Source organism: Hipposideros armiger, unplaced genomic scaffold, assembly GCF_001890085.2.
Source record: "Hipposideros armiger isolate ML-2016 unplaced genomic scaffold, ASM189008v1 scaffold_426, whole genome shotgun sequence".
Classification (NCBI taxonomy): domain Eukaryota; kingdom Metazoa; phylum Chordata; class Mammalia; order Chiroptera; family Hipposideridae; genus Hipposideros; species Hipposideros armiger.
Window position 1 is genome coordinate 1,402,494 of NW_017731776.1, and position 18,476 is coordinate 1,420,969.

The following is an 18,476-nucleotide window of genomic DNA, read 5'->3' on the forward strand; positions in this document are numbered from 1 at the left end:
GGGAACAATGTGTTTTTCCAGGACCCATCAGCAACAAGTCGAGTAGTTGTTTTAGTCTACTTGTTGGAGGGCACAGCTCAGTGACCCATGTGGGGATCGAACCAGCAACCTTGGTGTTATGAGCACTGCGCTCTAACCAACTGAGCTAACTGGCCACCCCTAATCCTATCTGTTTTAATTACTTAATGAGATTTCTTCTGTCTATGGCAGGGCATCTCCACCTCAGCACGTTAACATTTTGGGCCAGGTAATTCTTTGTTGTGGGGGACTGTCCTGTGCATTGTAGGACGTTAAACAACATCCGTGGTCTCTACCTGCTAGACACCAGGAGTGCTCCATACCCCCCTCCCCAGTTGTGACAACCAGAAATGTCTTCAGACACGGTCAAGTGTCTCCTAGGGGCCAAAATCGCCCCCAATTGAGGCGAGTCTATAGAAAGATCCCACTGGAATTACAGAAATGTGCGGGTTAGTAAGTAACCTACAGATCATTTAGTCCAATGATTCCTAAAACCCCATCCCCAAATGGGGGCCAGTCTGTGTTCACTGGTCTCCAAGGAAATCAGAAAAAAAAAAATATATATATATATATATTTACTATAATACATCTAACAAAAGGTAAATTTATTCACTTTTAGGGTTCTCTTTTATTCTGAGATTGTCTTTTCTACTTTTTTATATTAATGACCTTTTTTGGTGAAATGATGGTGATGGCAGATAGCAGTCATTTTGTTTTAGTAAACTTATTTAGCTAGAAAAAAAAGTTTTTCCAAGTCTAGAAAAATCCAAAGTGGATCTAGGATCCACTAACCTATCCAAGAGTTCCGTGACTATCCGAGAGTTGTTCTTTGGCTGCCCAGTATCCATTCTCAGTTCTTAACAGCCTCCAAGTCTTGTGTGTTTGGGGTTTACCCGCCCTCTACAGCATTTGGGCTTGGGGTGGCAAGCTTTAAATCAAATGTCTTGCTCCCCCATGAGGGCCTCAGGAGGGGTCCACAGAGGCCTTCACAGGCTCTGCCAGCCAGCACCTTCTTCTCCCCAGTTGGAGCCAGGGCACCTGGAATAATCTTTGTCAATGAAAACGGCTGCTTCTGAGATTTTGAATCTTGAATGGAGTGAAACATAGACTGAAAACATGTCGGGGGTTATCCATTCCAAAGACATCACCTTGAAGAGATGACTCGAGGGTTACAATGGCCTTGATTCTTCTCCTGGTCCCTGGACTGATTTTCAGACTTTCCAGAAGCTCAATTGTTCTTCCAGTTTTTGCTCAGTTTTGGCCAGAGGCAGATTTTGTTACTTGTAAGCAAAGAATCCCAGTTGATACACACCCTTTCAATAATATTCAGAACAAATAATTGTTCGTTTTTGCTTCCCTAACTTTGTTAACAAGGAGTACACTGCCTCCTGAAACATCCAGTTTCATTGTTGGTAAGCATCTGATTTCTCCTCCCAGGTGGGAGGCAGGTTAGGGGCTCTGGGTCCAGGGACTGGGCTGGCTCATAGCCACAGCACTGGGCAAAGACGGGCCACTAGGTAAGAGAAGAGAAGTTCTAGAACATCAGATTCAAGAGGCAGGGGGAAAGCAGAGAAGGGGCTGGAGTGAAAGGGTTGGCATTAGAGACCTGGCGAGAGGGATGACTTGGTTTGAGAGCTAGGGCTGGAACAAGGACCAGCAGATGGTCTACAGCAGAGCCAGACGGTAAAGCTGACTTCGGCAATTCTAACCCATTTACCTTCAAAACACGTGTTACATAACAGTCCTTAAAATATTTGCGTGTCTTCCCTAAGTGTTGCTTTTCCAACCAAAACATCTTCAGTGCCTTCAGTAACTCCTAGATGCGACTGTCGGTTAGGTCCCTGTCTCTGGACATGCGTTAGGTGGGGCCACCTGAAGTGGAACCATCCTCTTTCTTGATCTGGGCCAATTGGACTTCTTTTTAAGAAGTTCTTTATTTTCACATTTAGCTATCATTTTTTCTGCTATCTCTGAAAGTAAAACCCTTATTGTTTTTTAATAAAATAAATTCATGTTCATTGTAAAAAATTCATACAATGTAGAAATGAATAAAGTAAAAGGTAAAAGTCTCCTTTATCCCCACTTGCACTTCCTAAGAATAAATACTGTAAATACTTTTCTGTGTATCCTTCCAACCCTTTCTATATGCGCATACTGACTATTCCAAAAGTAAAATTCAACAATAAAAATGGAATCATAATAACTGCTGGGCTTCATTTTCCCAATTTTATAGAAGGTCAGAAAAGGAGAACAACTTGCACAAGTAACGCAGCTGATGAGGTGCAACACCAAGATTTGAACCCACGTCTGTCTGCTTTTTTCCACCATGCCCTGCTCCTTCTCTAAAGTTTCATGCTAAATGCTTAGGGAAATGGGCAGCAGGAGTGAATACGGAGAAACGAAGAAGGTTCAAGAAATCTATACTACTTGCTGTACTGGCCCAAATTCTATGGCCTGACTTCTTTGCTAGTTGGTGTCTTGGGAAAGCCCAAAGCCTCTTGTCCTGTTCTGGGTCCTAAGGGGCTCTCCCCACTACATAGGACTGAAGGTGCCGTTGATGGAAACTACCCAGATTAGGGGGAGGGGAGGAGAAGAGGAGAGACTACACATAATCCAGTGCCTCTCTTGACAGTGCTTGTGGCCAAGCTCGGTGGTTAAGAGCTCAGGCTCATAGCCAGCCAGATCTGCGTGTGAGTCTTGCCTTTATCACTCACTTGCTTTGTAACCTTGGACAAATTGCCATGAGCATCATTTCGTCACTAATAAACTGAAGAATAGAAGGACTAATTATCTCAGAAGACTATAACAGTTAAACAAAATATACTGCGTGCACAGGTTTCATATCGTGCCAGGCATGTAATGTTGATTATATGTTAATTATCACCACTACTTGGGGTAAACCTCAGACTGTCTCCAATTTATAGAACAGGAAACTGAGACTCAGTGCTTTCTTTCCATCACACCCAGGCTCCTGAGTTTCAAGCAAGTAATTTAAATCCTTGGAGAAATCCAGAGACAATTCTCATTCAACTTGTGCCTCCATCAGGCAGGAATTACCCTTAGGAGATTTCCTGACACTGTCACCCGAGTTACAATAAGAAATGCCCAATTCTTACCCTGATATCTTCACAGTGCTAGCTTTTTGTAGCCATATCTCCTAGCCCTTTAAAATCATCTCTAGTATTAAATTTCTAATTATGTGCTCACCTCCTTAGGAAATATATTCTCATATCTTCTTGCTTTTGATATACACTTGACTTGATGTGTAGTTTTCTTCAAGATTGAAGTCTGACAATAATCCCCTGTCAATACAATATTAGCCAAAAAAAAAGAAGAAGAAAAAGATCAGGGCCTGCCATGTGGCGCAGTTGGTTAAGAGTTAGCTTAAGAGTGCGAGCTCTGAGCAACAGGGCCGTCGGTTCGATTCCCACATGGGCCAGTGCCACTGCACCCGGAGCTCAGCTGCTGCTGAGCTGTCAACAGGTGGCAGGATGGCTCAGCTGGTGAGAGCACATGCTCCTAACAACAAGGCTACCTGCTCAATTGGGCTATGCCCACCCACAACTAAGACTGAACTCGGCACCTTGAGCTAAGCTGCCACCGGGATGGCTCAGTGGATAGAGCATGTGCTCTTAACAACAAGGCTGCCAGTTAAATTCCCACGTGGGATGGTGGCTACACCCACCCACAACTAAGATTGTAACACAGCACCTTGAGCCTAGAGGCCATGAGCTGCCAACAGGAAGCCAGGTGGTGACTGGCACCCTCCACAACTAAGATTGAAGAACAACAACTTGGCTGGTCCCCCTCCCCAATTCCCCAACACTGTTCCCCTCCCTCAATTCCCCAATTAAATAAAATAATAAAATAAAATAAAAATAAAAAAGATCATTGGAGCTTGTCAGCTGTGATAAGAAAGAGAGTATGGCAGATCTCAGCTTCTTATTAGTGGGAAAGTGCCTGGGTGTATTCAGAACATTGGGAGACACTAGAGGAAGTAGTTCGGGTAAATTCATACAGTTTCACTTGATTGTATCCAGATGTACACCTATGGCCATAGGTTTGTCCATTTATTAATCTATCTTTCGATCCTTTTATCCATTCAATCAACATTTACTGAGCATGTACTATGTGCTAGGTCCAAGCTAGGTGCTGGAGGTAGACTCTCTTCAAGGAACTCACAGTTTAGTGAGAAAAAAAAGACATGCAAATAATAAGTGTAACACTAACGGAGGTGCCATGATAGACTTCTCTACAGGTTACAGTAGGGACAGCCCCTCTGCCCCAAAGTCCGCCAGAATAACTCAAACTAGCCAAGCCGAAGCTGTTAACCCTGTCATACCTTGTCTTTAGAAAACCCCAGTAAAGGCTGTGGCCTGTGCCAGCCCCTTGGCCCTTTCTGCCTCCTGACGGACACTGGTGCTCCCTCTCATGGCCCTGCATGGCAAGCCATGCCTCTCGTTTCTAGGAAAACTGTGAATAACAAACTTTTCTTTCAATGGTATTAACCTCTTCCGGTAGTCACTCAGTCACTTTTATAAGTTAATACCCAGGCACAAACCAGTTCCTACCTCAATAAATGCTGGTTTCTGATGGGGAGAGGAGCAATAATCAGGTCTTAGATTTACTGTATTTTGCTGTGTATAATGCACACTTTTTGCCCAAATTTGTGAGGGAAAAATAAAGATGCGCATTATACATGGGTAGTACTAATTCCGTATCTACATAAATATTTTTAATTCTTTTATTTATGCTTATGAGTTAAAAGTGTAACTCTAGAAACCAATAACGATATCCGTATGCAAAATACCCTGGAATACAATAATCGGTTTTGTTGAACTTATGATGAACTTGCAACGATGAAGAGTTCTTGGCCTCCTATGATTCATAAATTTATTACCAGTACATAAAATTTCTTATAACTTGTATCTGTTCTTGTGTTTTGTAATTATTTATTAAATAAAGTTTCTTGTACCATAATATGTTAAAAAATAAATGCTAAAATTCCTTTATAATACAAAAAACAAGTACCTAAATGTAAGCAAATAAAAATTTGAATTAAAAAATTGAAACGGGGCCGGCCGAGTGGCTCAGTTGGTTAAGAGCTCGCTCAAGAGTTTGAGCTCTGAGCAACAGCGGTTTGAGTCCAGCCCGAGCTGAGCAGCCGCTGAGCTGCCAACAGGTAGCAGGATGGCTCAGCTAAAAAAAAAAAAAAAAAAAATTGAAACAAAAGATTTTTTTTTTCCCCTGAAAGTTTGGGCCAAAAACGTGGGTGCGCCTTATACACTGGAGCACATTATACACGGCAAAATACGGTATCTTCTTCCCTGGCCAACAACTTCTCTTTCCCACAGATATTAGCACTGTGCTAATCATTACAAAAGTAGAACTTAATCAGTGCCTGTTGAACTGAAAAGACAATTACATTCGTTCATAAATATTACTTGGTACCAACACCCAGCCTAGAACCACAAGTGTAAACCAGGGTGGCAAATTATATTCAAACAAACCCAAGAAACGAGGGCTTTGGAGATAGTAACTGAGCAAAAAGCCTACATTCCCTTTTAGGTGGTTAATGTCCCTTTCATGGTATTCTGTATTTGTGAGCTAGCCTCTGAATTCTTGGGTAAAGAGTCTCTCTCGTTATTTGAATTTATACTCATAGACTCCAGGGGAGAGAAATAAAGAACAAACTTAGTGAAACTGGTAGTGAGAGGAATACAAAAAGTATATGCTTTTCCCCCAGCGATGCTGGTTGCTCCTGCAGAGGGAGAGCTTTCAGGCTCAGCACGACCACTGAGCCCTCCATCCCGGCAACGCGGTGCAGAGAAGTGACTGATGTAGAAAACACAGGGGCTCGGGACCAAGGCAGACTGGGGTTCCAGTCCCAGCCCTGTCACTCAGCAGCTGGTGATCTAGGGCAAGTCATCGAGCCTCTTGATTGCCTTGGTTTCCTCCTAGGGTTCTTATGAGGACCACGTCAGCTAATGCATGCAAAGTACACGAGTGGATGCTCATGTGAAGGCTCCACGAACACTGCTCCCACTGTGCATGCACCACTCACCACTCCTCCATCAGTAAACATTTCATTGAGCAGCTCACGTGTCTGGCACTGGGCAGACCCTGAAACCTAGTCCCTGCCCAGAGGAGCTCCCAGTCTAGCAGGAGAGAGAACAGGAAATAGACAATTATGCTAAGGTGTGAAAAGTTTCATATATTAATATTTGTTAGAGGCAATGTAAGTTAGGATTAGGTTTGTATGTGAGTGACAGAGACTCAAAATAACAGTGGCTCAGACTGGGTAGAAATTTTTCTCCTATGTAACAGTCTGAAGGTAGGCAATCCAGGACTTACATGGTATTTCTGCTAATGGGAAGTCCTTGGGGACGCTCACTTCTCCCAGCTCCAGGCTCCACCTTTCCTAAGACCCTTGTTCATAGGGTCCAAGATGGCAGCTGGAGCTCCAGTCATCACATTCACATTCCAGGCAGCAGAATGGAGGAAAGGACAAAGAGGCAAAGGATTCCCATGGGCTGTTTTCTTCAGGAAGGCTCCTAGAAACTGCCACATGGCCCATCCCTGAGATCTAGAATTAACAGGAGTTTAGTCACGTGGCCACCCATAGATGAAGGAAAGGCTAGGAAGTGTAATCTTTCATCTGGCCATGTCCATTCCCAGATAAACATCAGCGGTTCTCTTTCTAAAACGGAAAGGAACCGCAGATAACGCGGAACACTAATCGTAGGCCAGAAGCTGTACGAACAGAGTATCAGAAGGCAGAGTGGGGAACACTTGATTCCGTCTTGGGGAGAGCTGGAGGGCTTCCAAGGAGAGTAGACACCTTGTGTTCTGTCTTTAAGGATGAGTAGGAGTGTAGCAATGTCAAACAGATGCCCCGCTGAGATGAGCAGTCTACCAGCCTCAACAACCACTTTGCTTTTATATAAATATTTGAATGGGACGAAGAAAGCGGAAAGGACTTCCCATGCCCCATGCAGCTGGTTGTCCGACAGCTACTGCTGTGTGTAGAGTTGAAGTAGTTACTGGGATTCATTAGAGAGAAAACACTCCCAAGGCTCAATGAAGCCCCACACTCATTCTTAACAGGCCTCAGAGAGCTCCGCAGTAGCACAGAGAATAAATGCAAGGAGACCGGCTTGGTTTAAATTATTAGACCCTTCTACTTGAAGAGGCAATGAGATGCTGCAGAAAGAGCTCAGACTGACAGCATCCTGACCTTAGCAGAAGTCAGCTGAGTGGCCTGGAACAAGTTATTCACCTCTGTTTCTCCCTTTGCCAAGTAAAGGTAATCATCACCTACCCTGAAGGACTGTTGTAAGGACTAGAGAGGATACATGCAAAAAAGTGTGCACACGGTGGACTCTTCAAAGTACTTTTCCATCTAGTCTCACGTTGTGACCAGCCACTACCCCGAGTGCGAGGCAAGGTGGCTGTCGTCGGGGTGGGATGTAAACTAAGACGGCTCTGGGGTCCCCTCCCCACCACGGCACAGAGGAGAACGAGCCATTCTACCTGACGTGGTCACCCTGCTGTTCAGATGTGTGTGCTGAGGGCTCAGCTGGGATGGGACAGAGCTGCGGGGGAGCCTGTTTTGGAGCCAGTGTGAGAGTCAAGCTGGGGATGCCTAGAAATGTTTGGGAGGGCGTGGGCTTTGCAGATCTGGTGTTAGCAGGGATGGCATGAACGGGAGGAACTTGGGTCAGTACTGGTATTGACCCTCTCTGTCACCAGGCTCTGGAATTTGGGGAAATTCTGGTTAAAGTGAGTAAACATTCTGACAGGACATGACTAGACAACAATCTATGGGGCATCAGCTATCCTTAGATTGAATCTATAAGAATACCAGTCGGGATGCCCACTTTGCATATAGATAAGAACACAGAGGCTCAGATTTGCTCAAAGCTGTATCCCTGATAGGTGGCCTCATCTAGATGGAAATTTCAGTCTTCTGAACCAAGCCTACCGTGTGTGTTTGCCTTTGCCTGTGGTTGCCTGTGGCTCCATGGCGATCATCCTCTCCTAGGTCCTAGTTTATATTTTGTCAGCTACGTAAAACTTGGGTAGAAATTGTTCTTTCTCTAATCCAGACCTCTCCTCTGAAGTTTCGTCTTATATATTTAACTGTCAATATATTTAACTAGGTAACATCTCCTTTTGCACTTCTCACAGGCATGTTAAAGTTAACAAGTTCAAAAATGAACTTTTGATAGCTTTCCCCTCCCCTAAACTCTACACTTTCCATCTCAGTAAATAGCACCATTCAGGGGCTTAAGCCAATCAACTATGATTTATTAAACGAACGAATGACCCAGTCTCTAATAGGGAAGGGCCATTATTTGCATAGAGCTGGGCCTCATAGTAAAAGCCAGACAGACAGATGCTTTTTTCATTTCTACTGTGCAGATCTCAACACGAAGCCTGAGAAGGGCCGACCACAGGTCAGAGGCTTAAAGCAACTGCAGCTCGTTACTCTGGGCTACGGACTCTCAGGTGAACTGTTGCCATGGACAAGCACATGTTGAACACAGCCAACTATGTCCTTGAGCAGCTGGGAAAGCGTGTCTGCCAAAGGTAAGAGAGGGGCTCTGTCCCCACCATGAAATTCAATCCCTCTCTCCACCCTGGTTTGCTCAGAACGTCAGCTGCTTTCAGGGTTGGAGAGCTTTTGGTTATTTCTATTCCTGGGGCAGAAAATGGAATCTCATAGCTGGTTTTCTGATATAACTGTCAGCAATTTTATGTATTTGAGTGCAAATAAAATGCATTTGTTTGACAGGCAGTGCCAAAACATTAAACAATATTTTGATCTTGGCCTCTGAGTGACAGCTATCCATCCGCAGTGCCTGCTTTGTCTACACTTTGGGGGGCTGACATTTATAAAGCACTATTATATGCTAAGTACAAGAGTTTCCATAGATGACCTCATTCATGAAGTCAAGAGATATTTGTTCAGTGTCTTCTTTGTGCTAGGTCTATTCTATTGTAGGAGTAGGGGATAGAAAAGTAATAAAGGAAAAAAGGTCCTGTTCTCATGGAGTTTACATTCTAATAGAGGGAGACAGATGCTAACAATACATAAATTTCACAGGAAGGATAACAGACTGCGATCAGCACTATACAGAGAATTGTAACAGGCAATGTGATGATAGTGGCTGGGGAGTCAGGGACAGCCTTGCTAAGGCAATGACAGTGGCACTGGAATCTGAAAAACAAGGAACCAGCCATTCCTTCGGAACTCTGAGGAAAGCACGTTCTAGGCAAAGGTGACAGCTAGTGCAAAGCCACCCCCCCCCACCCCCTCGGTGGAGGCGAGGAGGCTGGAGAGAAAGGGGGTGGCCGGGTTTTGCAGGGCAATCAGGTCAGGCTAAGGAGTCTGGATTTCATTCGAAGTGTACTGGAGGAGCGACTGAAGGTTTTAAGCAGGGAACAACCTCACCTGATGTGTGTCTGTAAAAGTTCACTCCAGTCGCTATGTGGAGACCAGGTTGGGGCTAAGAATAAAGGGAAGGAGCCCGAGAGAGAACTGGCGCTGGGGGCTGGGAGAATCGGCACTGTCCCCACCCCTTTCTGAGATCCTCCCAGTGAGGCCAGGAGGGCAGCTGCATAGACCAGTGTGAGTTCCAAGCGAGGCCAGGGTAAGGAGGTCTGGGTGTTACTGGCATGCCTTTGGAGCGAGGGAGGACATCTCTCTTCCAAGGGAAGAGAAGCTGTTCCTCAGTTCCTTCTTGTCCTGGGGGTGACACTACAGATCAGGAGCCTTGAGACAGCCCCCTCCCCGGAGGCAACAGCAACAACAAGAGGACCACTTACTGAGTGACCTTGGGCAAGTTACCTAACCTCTCTGACCCTGTGAAAAGGTACTGACTACCTCACAGGGCTGATGAGCCAATAAAAGCAATAATGTATGCGGAGCCGAGTACACAGGACAAGCACTCAACCCACATGAAAAAAAAAAAAAAAAGAAGAAGAATACTGACTTCAAAAGTAAAACCCAAAACCTCAGAACCCAGCAAAACTGAAATGAAAAGATGTTGGATAAAACGCTTTAAAAAAGTAATAATCTGTGTACCTCATAAGGTGTTAAATTTAGTATTCATTGAAACGTCATTAAATTTGAAGGTAACTTACAGGTTAGATTTTCTTCATTTTGAAATTACTGTGTGCCTATGATGATGGCTGGGAAAGCAAACCTATTAAGTGGGCCAGTAACTGTAAATGTGTAGGAAGGCAGCACGTAGAAGTACCTGGCTCCGAGAAAGGGGTGGCTATTCTCATTCCCAGCCAATCACTGCACCCATACCCTCCTCTAAGGCTGTCAGGTATTCTCTTCCCTGTGCCCTGGACCAGGGCTTCTCAAATGGGAATGTGCTTCTAGATCACTGGGGGGCCTTGAAAACCTGCAGTGTCTGATTTAGTCCATTTAGAGAGACGCTGCTGCTGCTGGTCCCTGGACCACACTTGGAGTAGCAAGTCTTTGCCGCAGCACGGGACCCTCCTCACCCAGGAAGCCAGCCAGAACCGCCTGGCCTTTCTCCCTGACCCATTCCCTCTGCTCTTTTCTGCTGGCACCTCGGAAGGATGGTGTCTGTTTAAAGAAGGCGGCTCTCCTACCACCAACCCTGCTAACTCCTCCAGCACAGCTTTCTCTGTCAGGCCGACGCTTTTAGAATGAGCCACACACTCTGTTGTCACTTCTACATCACTTATCCTAAAATCTGGGTCCTGCCTTCCACCACCTGATGGAAACAGCTCTCTCAAAGTTCACCAGTGGGGGCTGGCTGGGTGGCTCAGTTGGTTAGAGCGCAAGCCCTGAGCAACAGGGTTGCCGGTTCGAGGCAACTGGACTTAGAGCTGAGCTAGACCCTCCACAACTAAGACTGAAGGACAACAACTTAACTTGGAGCTGATGGAGCCTGGAAAAACACAATGTTCCCCTTTCCCAATTCCCTAATAAATCTTAAAAAAAAAAAAAAGCTCACTAATGAAGGTTTCTTCTGGGGTTGTTGAGAATGTTTTTGGGGTTAGATAGTGGTAATGACTGTACAACTTTGTGAATATACTAAAAACCACTGAATTATACACTTTCAAAGGGTAAATTTTATGTTATGTGAATTACGTTTCAATAAAGCTGATACACAGAATCACCAGAGAAGGCCTGCGCTGTCAGACCCGCGCCACAGCCACAGCCGTGCTCTGAGTCTCCTCACTGCAATAGGTGAGTTTATCGTTGCTGCTAAACAAACACCTTTTGGAATGTATGGAGGTCTTCTGAAAGACTTCACAACTACCGACTTGGCTGAATTTGCTGCCAGAGCTGCCTTGTCTGCTGGCAAAGTATTGCCTGAGATTATTGACAGTGTCATTGTAGGCATTGTCTTACAGACTTCTTCAGATGCTCTGTACTTGGCAAGGCATGTTGGTTTGCGTGTGGGAGTCCCAAAAGAGACCCCAGCTCTCACCATTAATAGGCTCTGTGGCTCTGGTTTCCAGTCCATTGTGAATGGATGTCAGGATATCTGTGTTAAAGATGCTGAAGTTGCCTTGTGTGGAGGAACCAAAAACATGAGCTAGGCTCCCTACGGTGTCAGAAACATGTGTTTTGGAACCAAGCTTGGATCAGATATCAAGATGGAAGATTCTTTGCGGTCGGTATTAACAAATCAGCGTGTCAAACTCCCCATGGCGATTACTGCAGAGAGTCTTGCTGAGAAACTTTAAATAAGCAGAGAAGACTGTGACAAATACGCCCTGCAGTCACAGCAGAGGTGGAAAGCTGCTAATGATGCTGGCTACTTTAATAACAAGATGGTACCAATTGAGGTGAAGACAAAGAAAAGGAAAACAGACAGTGCAAGTAGATGCGCATCCTCGGCCCCAAACAACCATGGAACAAAACTCGCTCCAGTATTCAAGAAAGACGGAACTGTTACTGCAGGGAACACATCGGGAGTAGCTGATCGTGCTGGAGCTGTTATCATAGCTAGTGAAGATGCTGTTAAAAAACATAACTTCAAACCACTGGCAAGAGTCATGGGCTATTTTGTGTCCGGATGTGATCCCTGTTATGGGTATTGGTCCTGTCTTTGCTATCAATGGGGCACTGAAGAAAACAGGATTGAGTCTTAAGGACATGGACTTGGTAGAGGTGAATGAAGCCTTTGCTCCCCAGTACTTGGCTGTGGAGAAGAGTTTGGATCTTGACCCAAGTAAAACCAATGTGAATGGAGGAGCCATTGCTTTGGGTCACCCATTGGGAGGATCTGGGTCAAGAATTACTGCACACCTGGTCCACGAATTAAGATTTCAGCCACTGCTTTTGTCCCCAGGCGTCGAGGTGGAAAGTACGCAGTTGAATCTGCCTGCACTGGGGGTGGCCAAGGGATCACAGTCATCACTGAGAACACAGCCTGAGGCGAGCAGAGCCCACTGTGACCCACTTTCACTTTCCTTGGCCAGGCTACAGTGACCCAGGTGACCTTCAGGGCAGCTGCAAAACCAGCCATGGCCTGCCCCCAAAAGTGACTGAGGCAAAAAGATACATTTCTCATGCCAGAGCAAGTTCTCTCTGCACCAAATATGATGTATTTCTGAACTAAAATCCCACTACAAAAGGACTTAAAAGGAATTGTATCCTTGCCAAGTAACCACCACTTATGCCTTAGATAATATGATTGCAAGGAAATTGAATAAATACTGTCTTAAGCTAAAAATAAATAAATAAATAAAAATAAAGCTGATATACAGAAAAGATTACCAACAACCTAAACATACGATTCCATGGCTGCTTTCTAGGCCTCGCTCTGTGGTCCTCTCTGCAGCAGCTGGCATGGCTGACCATCCCTCAGTACAGCCCCCTCTGGCCTCCACGGCCCCATTGTCTCTGGGCTCCTCCTGCACGTAGGAGGTCTCCAGGCTCTGTCCTCAGCCCCCTTCTCTTCTCCCTTTTTTGATATGTCCATCTAGAGATAATGTCAACGAGCACGTCCACTTTAATATATCCCCAACTGAGAGTCCCAGCCCTGACTTTCTCCTAACCTCATCACCAACGACATCTTGGTCATCTCCACCTGGATGGTCTATCATCTTCTCCAATTTATCCCGTCTAAGATCAAGCTTGTGGCCTTTCTCCCCAGACCCGATCCTCTTCCTGACTTCCTAGTTCTAAATGCAATATCTGCAAATGTTGGTTGCTAGGTGCTGGGAGCTGCTTTGAATCTAGAAGCCACCCCAGCTCCAGCCTCCTCCTGGCCTGACAGACTGAGCTGAGGGGCCCTTGGATTTCCACGAGATTCCGGCTGCCTTATGGCCTCGTATCCATCTTCACAACTGTGCAGAAAAGTGTTAACACAGCAGTCCTGACTGCTGTCCTTGAAGAGTCCTGCTTGCAAGGTTGGTCCTCGGCTGGCACCTGGGAATGTGGATTTCAGAAGGGTTCTCACCTCTAACTGGTTAAGAGTGGCTCACTGTGCTTAAACCATTTGTATAAACAATATGGTGTACACAGCACACCTGATTTCCTTTTGGGAGTCTGGAATTTGGATATGCCAGACAGGGGTGCCTATGTGATCAGCCCCCAATAGAAACGCTGGGCACTGAGTCTCTAATGAGCTTGCCTGGTAGGCAACACTTCACGCGTGTTGGCACAACTCCTCGCTGGAGGATTAAGCACGTCTTGTGTGGCTCCCTGAGAGAGGACTCAGGGGAGCTTGTGTCTGGCTCTCCCGGACTTGGCCCCATGCTCCTTTTCCCTTTGTGTGCTTTTGCTGTGATAAATCACCGCTGTGAGGTCTGTGAGTGCCGCAAGGGAATTACCACGCCTGAGAGAGGTCGTGGGCACAATTTCCCTACCCTTGCTTCCGCTGCCCCACAACTGCAGATTCCTAGAAAGAGGGTCTTAGGGGGCACCTCACCCAAGCTCCTACCCAACCTGGAACCTTTCAGGCAACATGCTGGCAGCTCTGCAGGACCCCTCCAGGGACAGGGAGCTCACCTTGTGAGACGACAGCACAGCCTCGTAAGGGGTCCCTCCTTTCTGTTGAACGCCCTTACTTTCCCTGAGGACATCAGAGTAAGGGGAGGAGAGTGGTTTAACTGGACAGAGAGGCCAAAGACTGACAACAGCACCAGGTTGGTGAGCCTGTCTGGGCAAAATCCTGGCTCCCCGATTGTGCTGGGAAACCTCGAGCACCTGAACCTCTCTGTACCTCAATTCCTGCCATACGATGGAAATAAGGGGATCTCTCCAAAGGTTGGGGAGGATGAAACAAAACAATGCAAGTCAAGCAGTGGCTGCTGCAGAGAACAAGTCAGTATGCATTCGCGTAATTTTTATTGCTAATCCGACTACAGCTACGTGCTCAGGTTCACACTCTGACAATATGAATGGTTTTCACCACATTTAAGAAAAAAAGTCTCCTCATTCTTCTCTCCCTGCTCCCCAAAGAGTCCTAAATGTTACTAAAGGGTTTCATTAGCTGGATGTTGTCTGCCCTCTGTCAGAGCTTTGCTACATCCCTGGGGTGCCCCATGAAAAGAGGCAGATGCCTGGGGTGCCCCAGCTGGAGGGAATACCAACAGAACCTAAGAGTGTGTTCTCCGGTTTCACAGTCCTGAGTCGGAATCCTGGGTCAGCCAACAAAGGCTGGTCACCCATCCCAGTCCTCCCACTGCTGCCATGAGGAATGCCTGTCTGTGTCTTCTCACACGCTGGTACCTCTGCCTAAAACAGGAGTCCTCCCCTTTACCAGCCTAAAACACGCATCCTTCGAATTTCAGCTTAAATGCCACTTACCGACCCTCTCAGGGCTGGACTGGGTACCCTCCCCCTGCTGCTTGTATTCCCTGTCACAGTACCCGATCCACTGCGGTTCAGGTAACCGTGTTGCCTGAATTTCCATTAGACTGCACGGCGGAGGCTGTGCCTGCCTCCATGCCATGTGCCCACTGTTGATTTAGCACAGTGCCTGGCACACAGTCCTCCACGTGTCTGCTGAGCGCAATAAGAAAGCTGGCCTTGGGTGACTTGCCTCATCTGATGAGGATGTAGTGTGCCCTTCAGCTGTTTGTTGTGAGGATTAAATAAAAAGGATAAAGAGCTTAGCATGGTGCTTGACATAGCAGACACTCAGTACCTGGCATCTACTATTAGAATATAAAATCCTACCCCCCACACACCCATTATGTTGTGCTAACTCTAACCATGGTTCGTAAGTATTAACATTTCAGTCATTTTGATGGCTAGCTTGGGGGTACATGAGAAAGAATCTGGCCTGAGGATTTCAGTACTAAAGCCTTTCCCTGCCCCAGCTAGGTGGTGTCTGGGTGTGACCGGGGCAAAGGAGGCAGAGGTCCATAAGCGGTACCTTACCTTTGATCAGTCTTCTTCTCTGCATCATTAATTCTTGTCTCTGGAATCTCTCTGGATCCAGTTTCGAGTAGTCCCAGCTGTTATAACTCTGTGGGCAAGGATATATACCTAAGAGGGAGTCAAGAGTGACAAGTAAAGACAGAGGCCTCTGAGATGCCCCCTGCTGGTCCTTGGGAGATTGGGCTTCCAGCAAGCATTATCCCCACCTCACACTGGCCTTGAGGTCCTAGGTGTCACTTCCTTTCTAGGGGGCTTTGGTTTCTTCATCTGGAAAATGGAGACGGTGATGCCCACCCTGCCCATGTGACAGTGTGGGTGTGAGGACCAGACCACATGTGAGGATGTGAAGGCACTGCCATTGTTTTCATGTCTATTTCCTCTGCTTTTACTGGACTAGAAGCTTGCTGAGGGTAGGTTTTATTTATCTTTGTGTCCCTCCTCGGTTCAGTATTGGACCTGGCACATAATAAATAGGTACTTAGTAAATTTTGTTCAACATATTATCACACTTAGCTAAGTACCAAGAATGAGTTCACTCTAAATATTTCATGGTGATGTTTACGGGGCTGTGCTCCAACCTGCTCTCTGCAGATGCAGCTGGGTACAAAAAGGGGACAAGGAGTGTCTGAGAACTGTTTTGAGGAAGCAGGAAAATTGGTGCTCTTTGGGGCACCAAAAAAAAAAAAAGTAAAGCTTTAACCGCTTTACTTTCTTTTCTTTTCTTTTTTTGGTCATAAATAAGCGTTTATTATCAGAGCACCGGTGGTCTGAGAAGGCAGCAGGTTAACACCTCCAAAAACTGCTTAACATTCTCAGACCATCTTGGGGTTTTTAAGGGAATATCTGGGTGTTCCTCCAGAGGCTACATGATGGTTCTGGGGGTCTGCATGGAGCTCTCTCTGTGGCCACGCTTTACTTTCTTTAATGTTAAGGAGAGAAAAGGACGACTGCTTCAGTGAAGGGGTGTGATGGCAAACAATCACACACACAGGCTCAGGTGGAAAGGTTTTTTCCAGAACTGCTTTCCCCAGGAGAAAGAAGCACCTCCTACCTGAAATCCACAGGCTCACTGTGTTACAGATGTCAGACTTGAATTCGTGTGTGTTGAACCAGGACTGTGGGAAGCAGCAACAGAAGCTGGTGTACAGGGCTTTACTCAGAAGTGATGGCAACCTCTGGGGGACAAGCAGAACTCAGGCAACATTCAGGGCATTTCTACACCCGGAAAAGAGCCCCTGATGTCAGAAAGGACCTGTGATAAAATTCTCTGACACCATACTGCCTTCTTGTTTATTAGGGGAGCAATTTCCATCTGCAGCTGCCCCACAGCTCGGTGGACTCCTCATTCTACCTGGGACCACTCCTCAGGCATCATGCTACGATTGACCAGCAACCCCTCCCCCAGCAACTCTGTACGCGGTCTGTGGTGCAGCCCCTTCTGCAACCTGGCCAAACAGTAGTCCCAAAGACGACAAGATGCATTTGACCTACCCATCTTGCCGTCTCCCAGGGATAATACTAGTAAGTACTATTTACTAGGGTTTTTTCTGTGCACAGGTGGTATTGTTTCTTAACTATGGTTGAGCTCAAATTATACATTGAGGGCTGGCTGAGTGGCGTGTTGGTTAAGAGCTGGCTTGGGACACCAATTCTGAGCAGCAGTGCCCCGGTTCAGATCCCACATGTGGGCCAGTGACACTGCTCTCTACAGCTAAGATGGTGAACAACAGCTCGACCTGGAGCTGGGCTCCTGTGAGTCGCCGGCCTAGGCTGCAGCCCCTGCTGCAGTGGGCTGCCATAAGCTACCGTGTGTGGCCGGCAGCCAGCGTGAGCAGCCCAGCAGCTGGTGTGAGCTGCCAAGAGCCGCCGTGAGCAGCTATCCAGAGACCGGTGACGGATCTTCCTCACCCAGGAAGAGCTCAATGATCATAATACCAACATAGGCCAGTGAAGCGACATCCTCCACAACTAGACTGAAGAACAAAAGGACAGCAACTTTCTGTCCCCTTTCCCTGACTCCCCAACGCTGTTCTCCTCTCCTAATTCCCCAATTTAAAAAAATTAATAAAAAAAATTATACATTTATATCTGGCTTTCTGCATTTAAATGATAACATCAGCACTTCCCCCAAGTTTTTATAAACACTTGGGGATTTTTCTTCCAATAGTGACCTTCATAATATTGTGCTGAGTAGGCACATCGAAATTTACTTAAACACCCTCTATTGGTGGATATTGTCTTGTTTCCAAGACTTTGCATTAAAAATTATGCTGAATAATTATTTTTATTTATTAGGCTATCTCATTGTCTGGCACATGGTAGGCAGTCAAAATTGTTGAATGGATGAATGCACACGTGGATCAAAGCAGCTTTTCCTGTATATTAGATTATGTCTTCCAGAAGATGGTATTATACCACTAATTACAGCAGCTGTGATGTGTTTTGAGGACTATCATGTGCTGGGCAGTATGTCAGATGCCTTACAAACATCATCTCATTTAGTCCTTAAGACAACTCATTGAGGGAGGTATTATTATCCCCATTTCATGGGCGATGAAGCTGAGGCACAGGAAGCCTAAGTGACTTGTTAAGCGGTCACATAAGTGCCTTTCAGCACAATTGTATCAACTCACTTCCCACTGACACTGTCAGAGTGCCATTTCCCTATATCTTCAACGACCCTGGGAATTATACTTTTTCTCTGTGTTCTCTGACAGGTAAAAGGGGATATCGAATTATTATTGTTTTAATTCATATTTTTTATTACTGTTAAAGGATGAACTTTTTCTTATTTGTATTTCTTCCCTGGTGAATTTCTAGTTTATATACGTTGTCCATTGGTCTATGGGGTGTTTCATTTCTTTGTTATTGATTTATAAGAGGTTCTTTATGTTGTGTGACATATGTGTATATAGTACTGGTATTCTGCATAGTTTCTCATTTGCCTTTTAACTTTGTTTGTAGTAATTTTTTTTTTTGGTTGCCAAATGCTCTTTAATTGAAATATTTTCCTTTGTAGTTCTTAACTAGCTGGGCATTCCACTGCACCACTGTTGATGTCATCTATGAT

General features: G+C 45.8%; 1 protein-coding gene and 1 pseudogene across 1 annotated transcript in view; one reads left to right on the forward strand and one right to left on the reverse strand.

Moving 5' to 3' along the window:
• Nucleotides 1-18,476, reverse strand: part of FAM227A (family with sequence similarity 227 member A) — a 51,105-nt gene that overhangs the window by 15,467 nt on the left and 17,162 nt on the right. Inside the window, exons 9-11 of the mRNA XM_019664663.1 lie at nt 16,458-16,581; nt 15,407-15,514; nt 3,226-3,320 (exon numbers count right to left, since the gene is read on the reverse strand). Of these exons, the coding sequence (XP_019520208.1) occupies nt 3,226-3,320; nt 15,407-15,514; nt 16,458-16,581 (327 nt within the window). The remainder of the gene's footprint in view (nt 1-3,225; nt 3,321-15,406; nt 15,515-16,457; nt 16,582-18,476) is intronic.
• LOC109394469 (3-ketoacyl-CoA thiolase, mitochondrial pseudogene) lies at nt 8,543-12,450 on the forward strand (annotated as a pseudogene).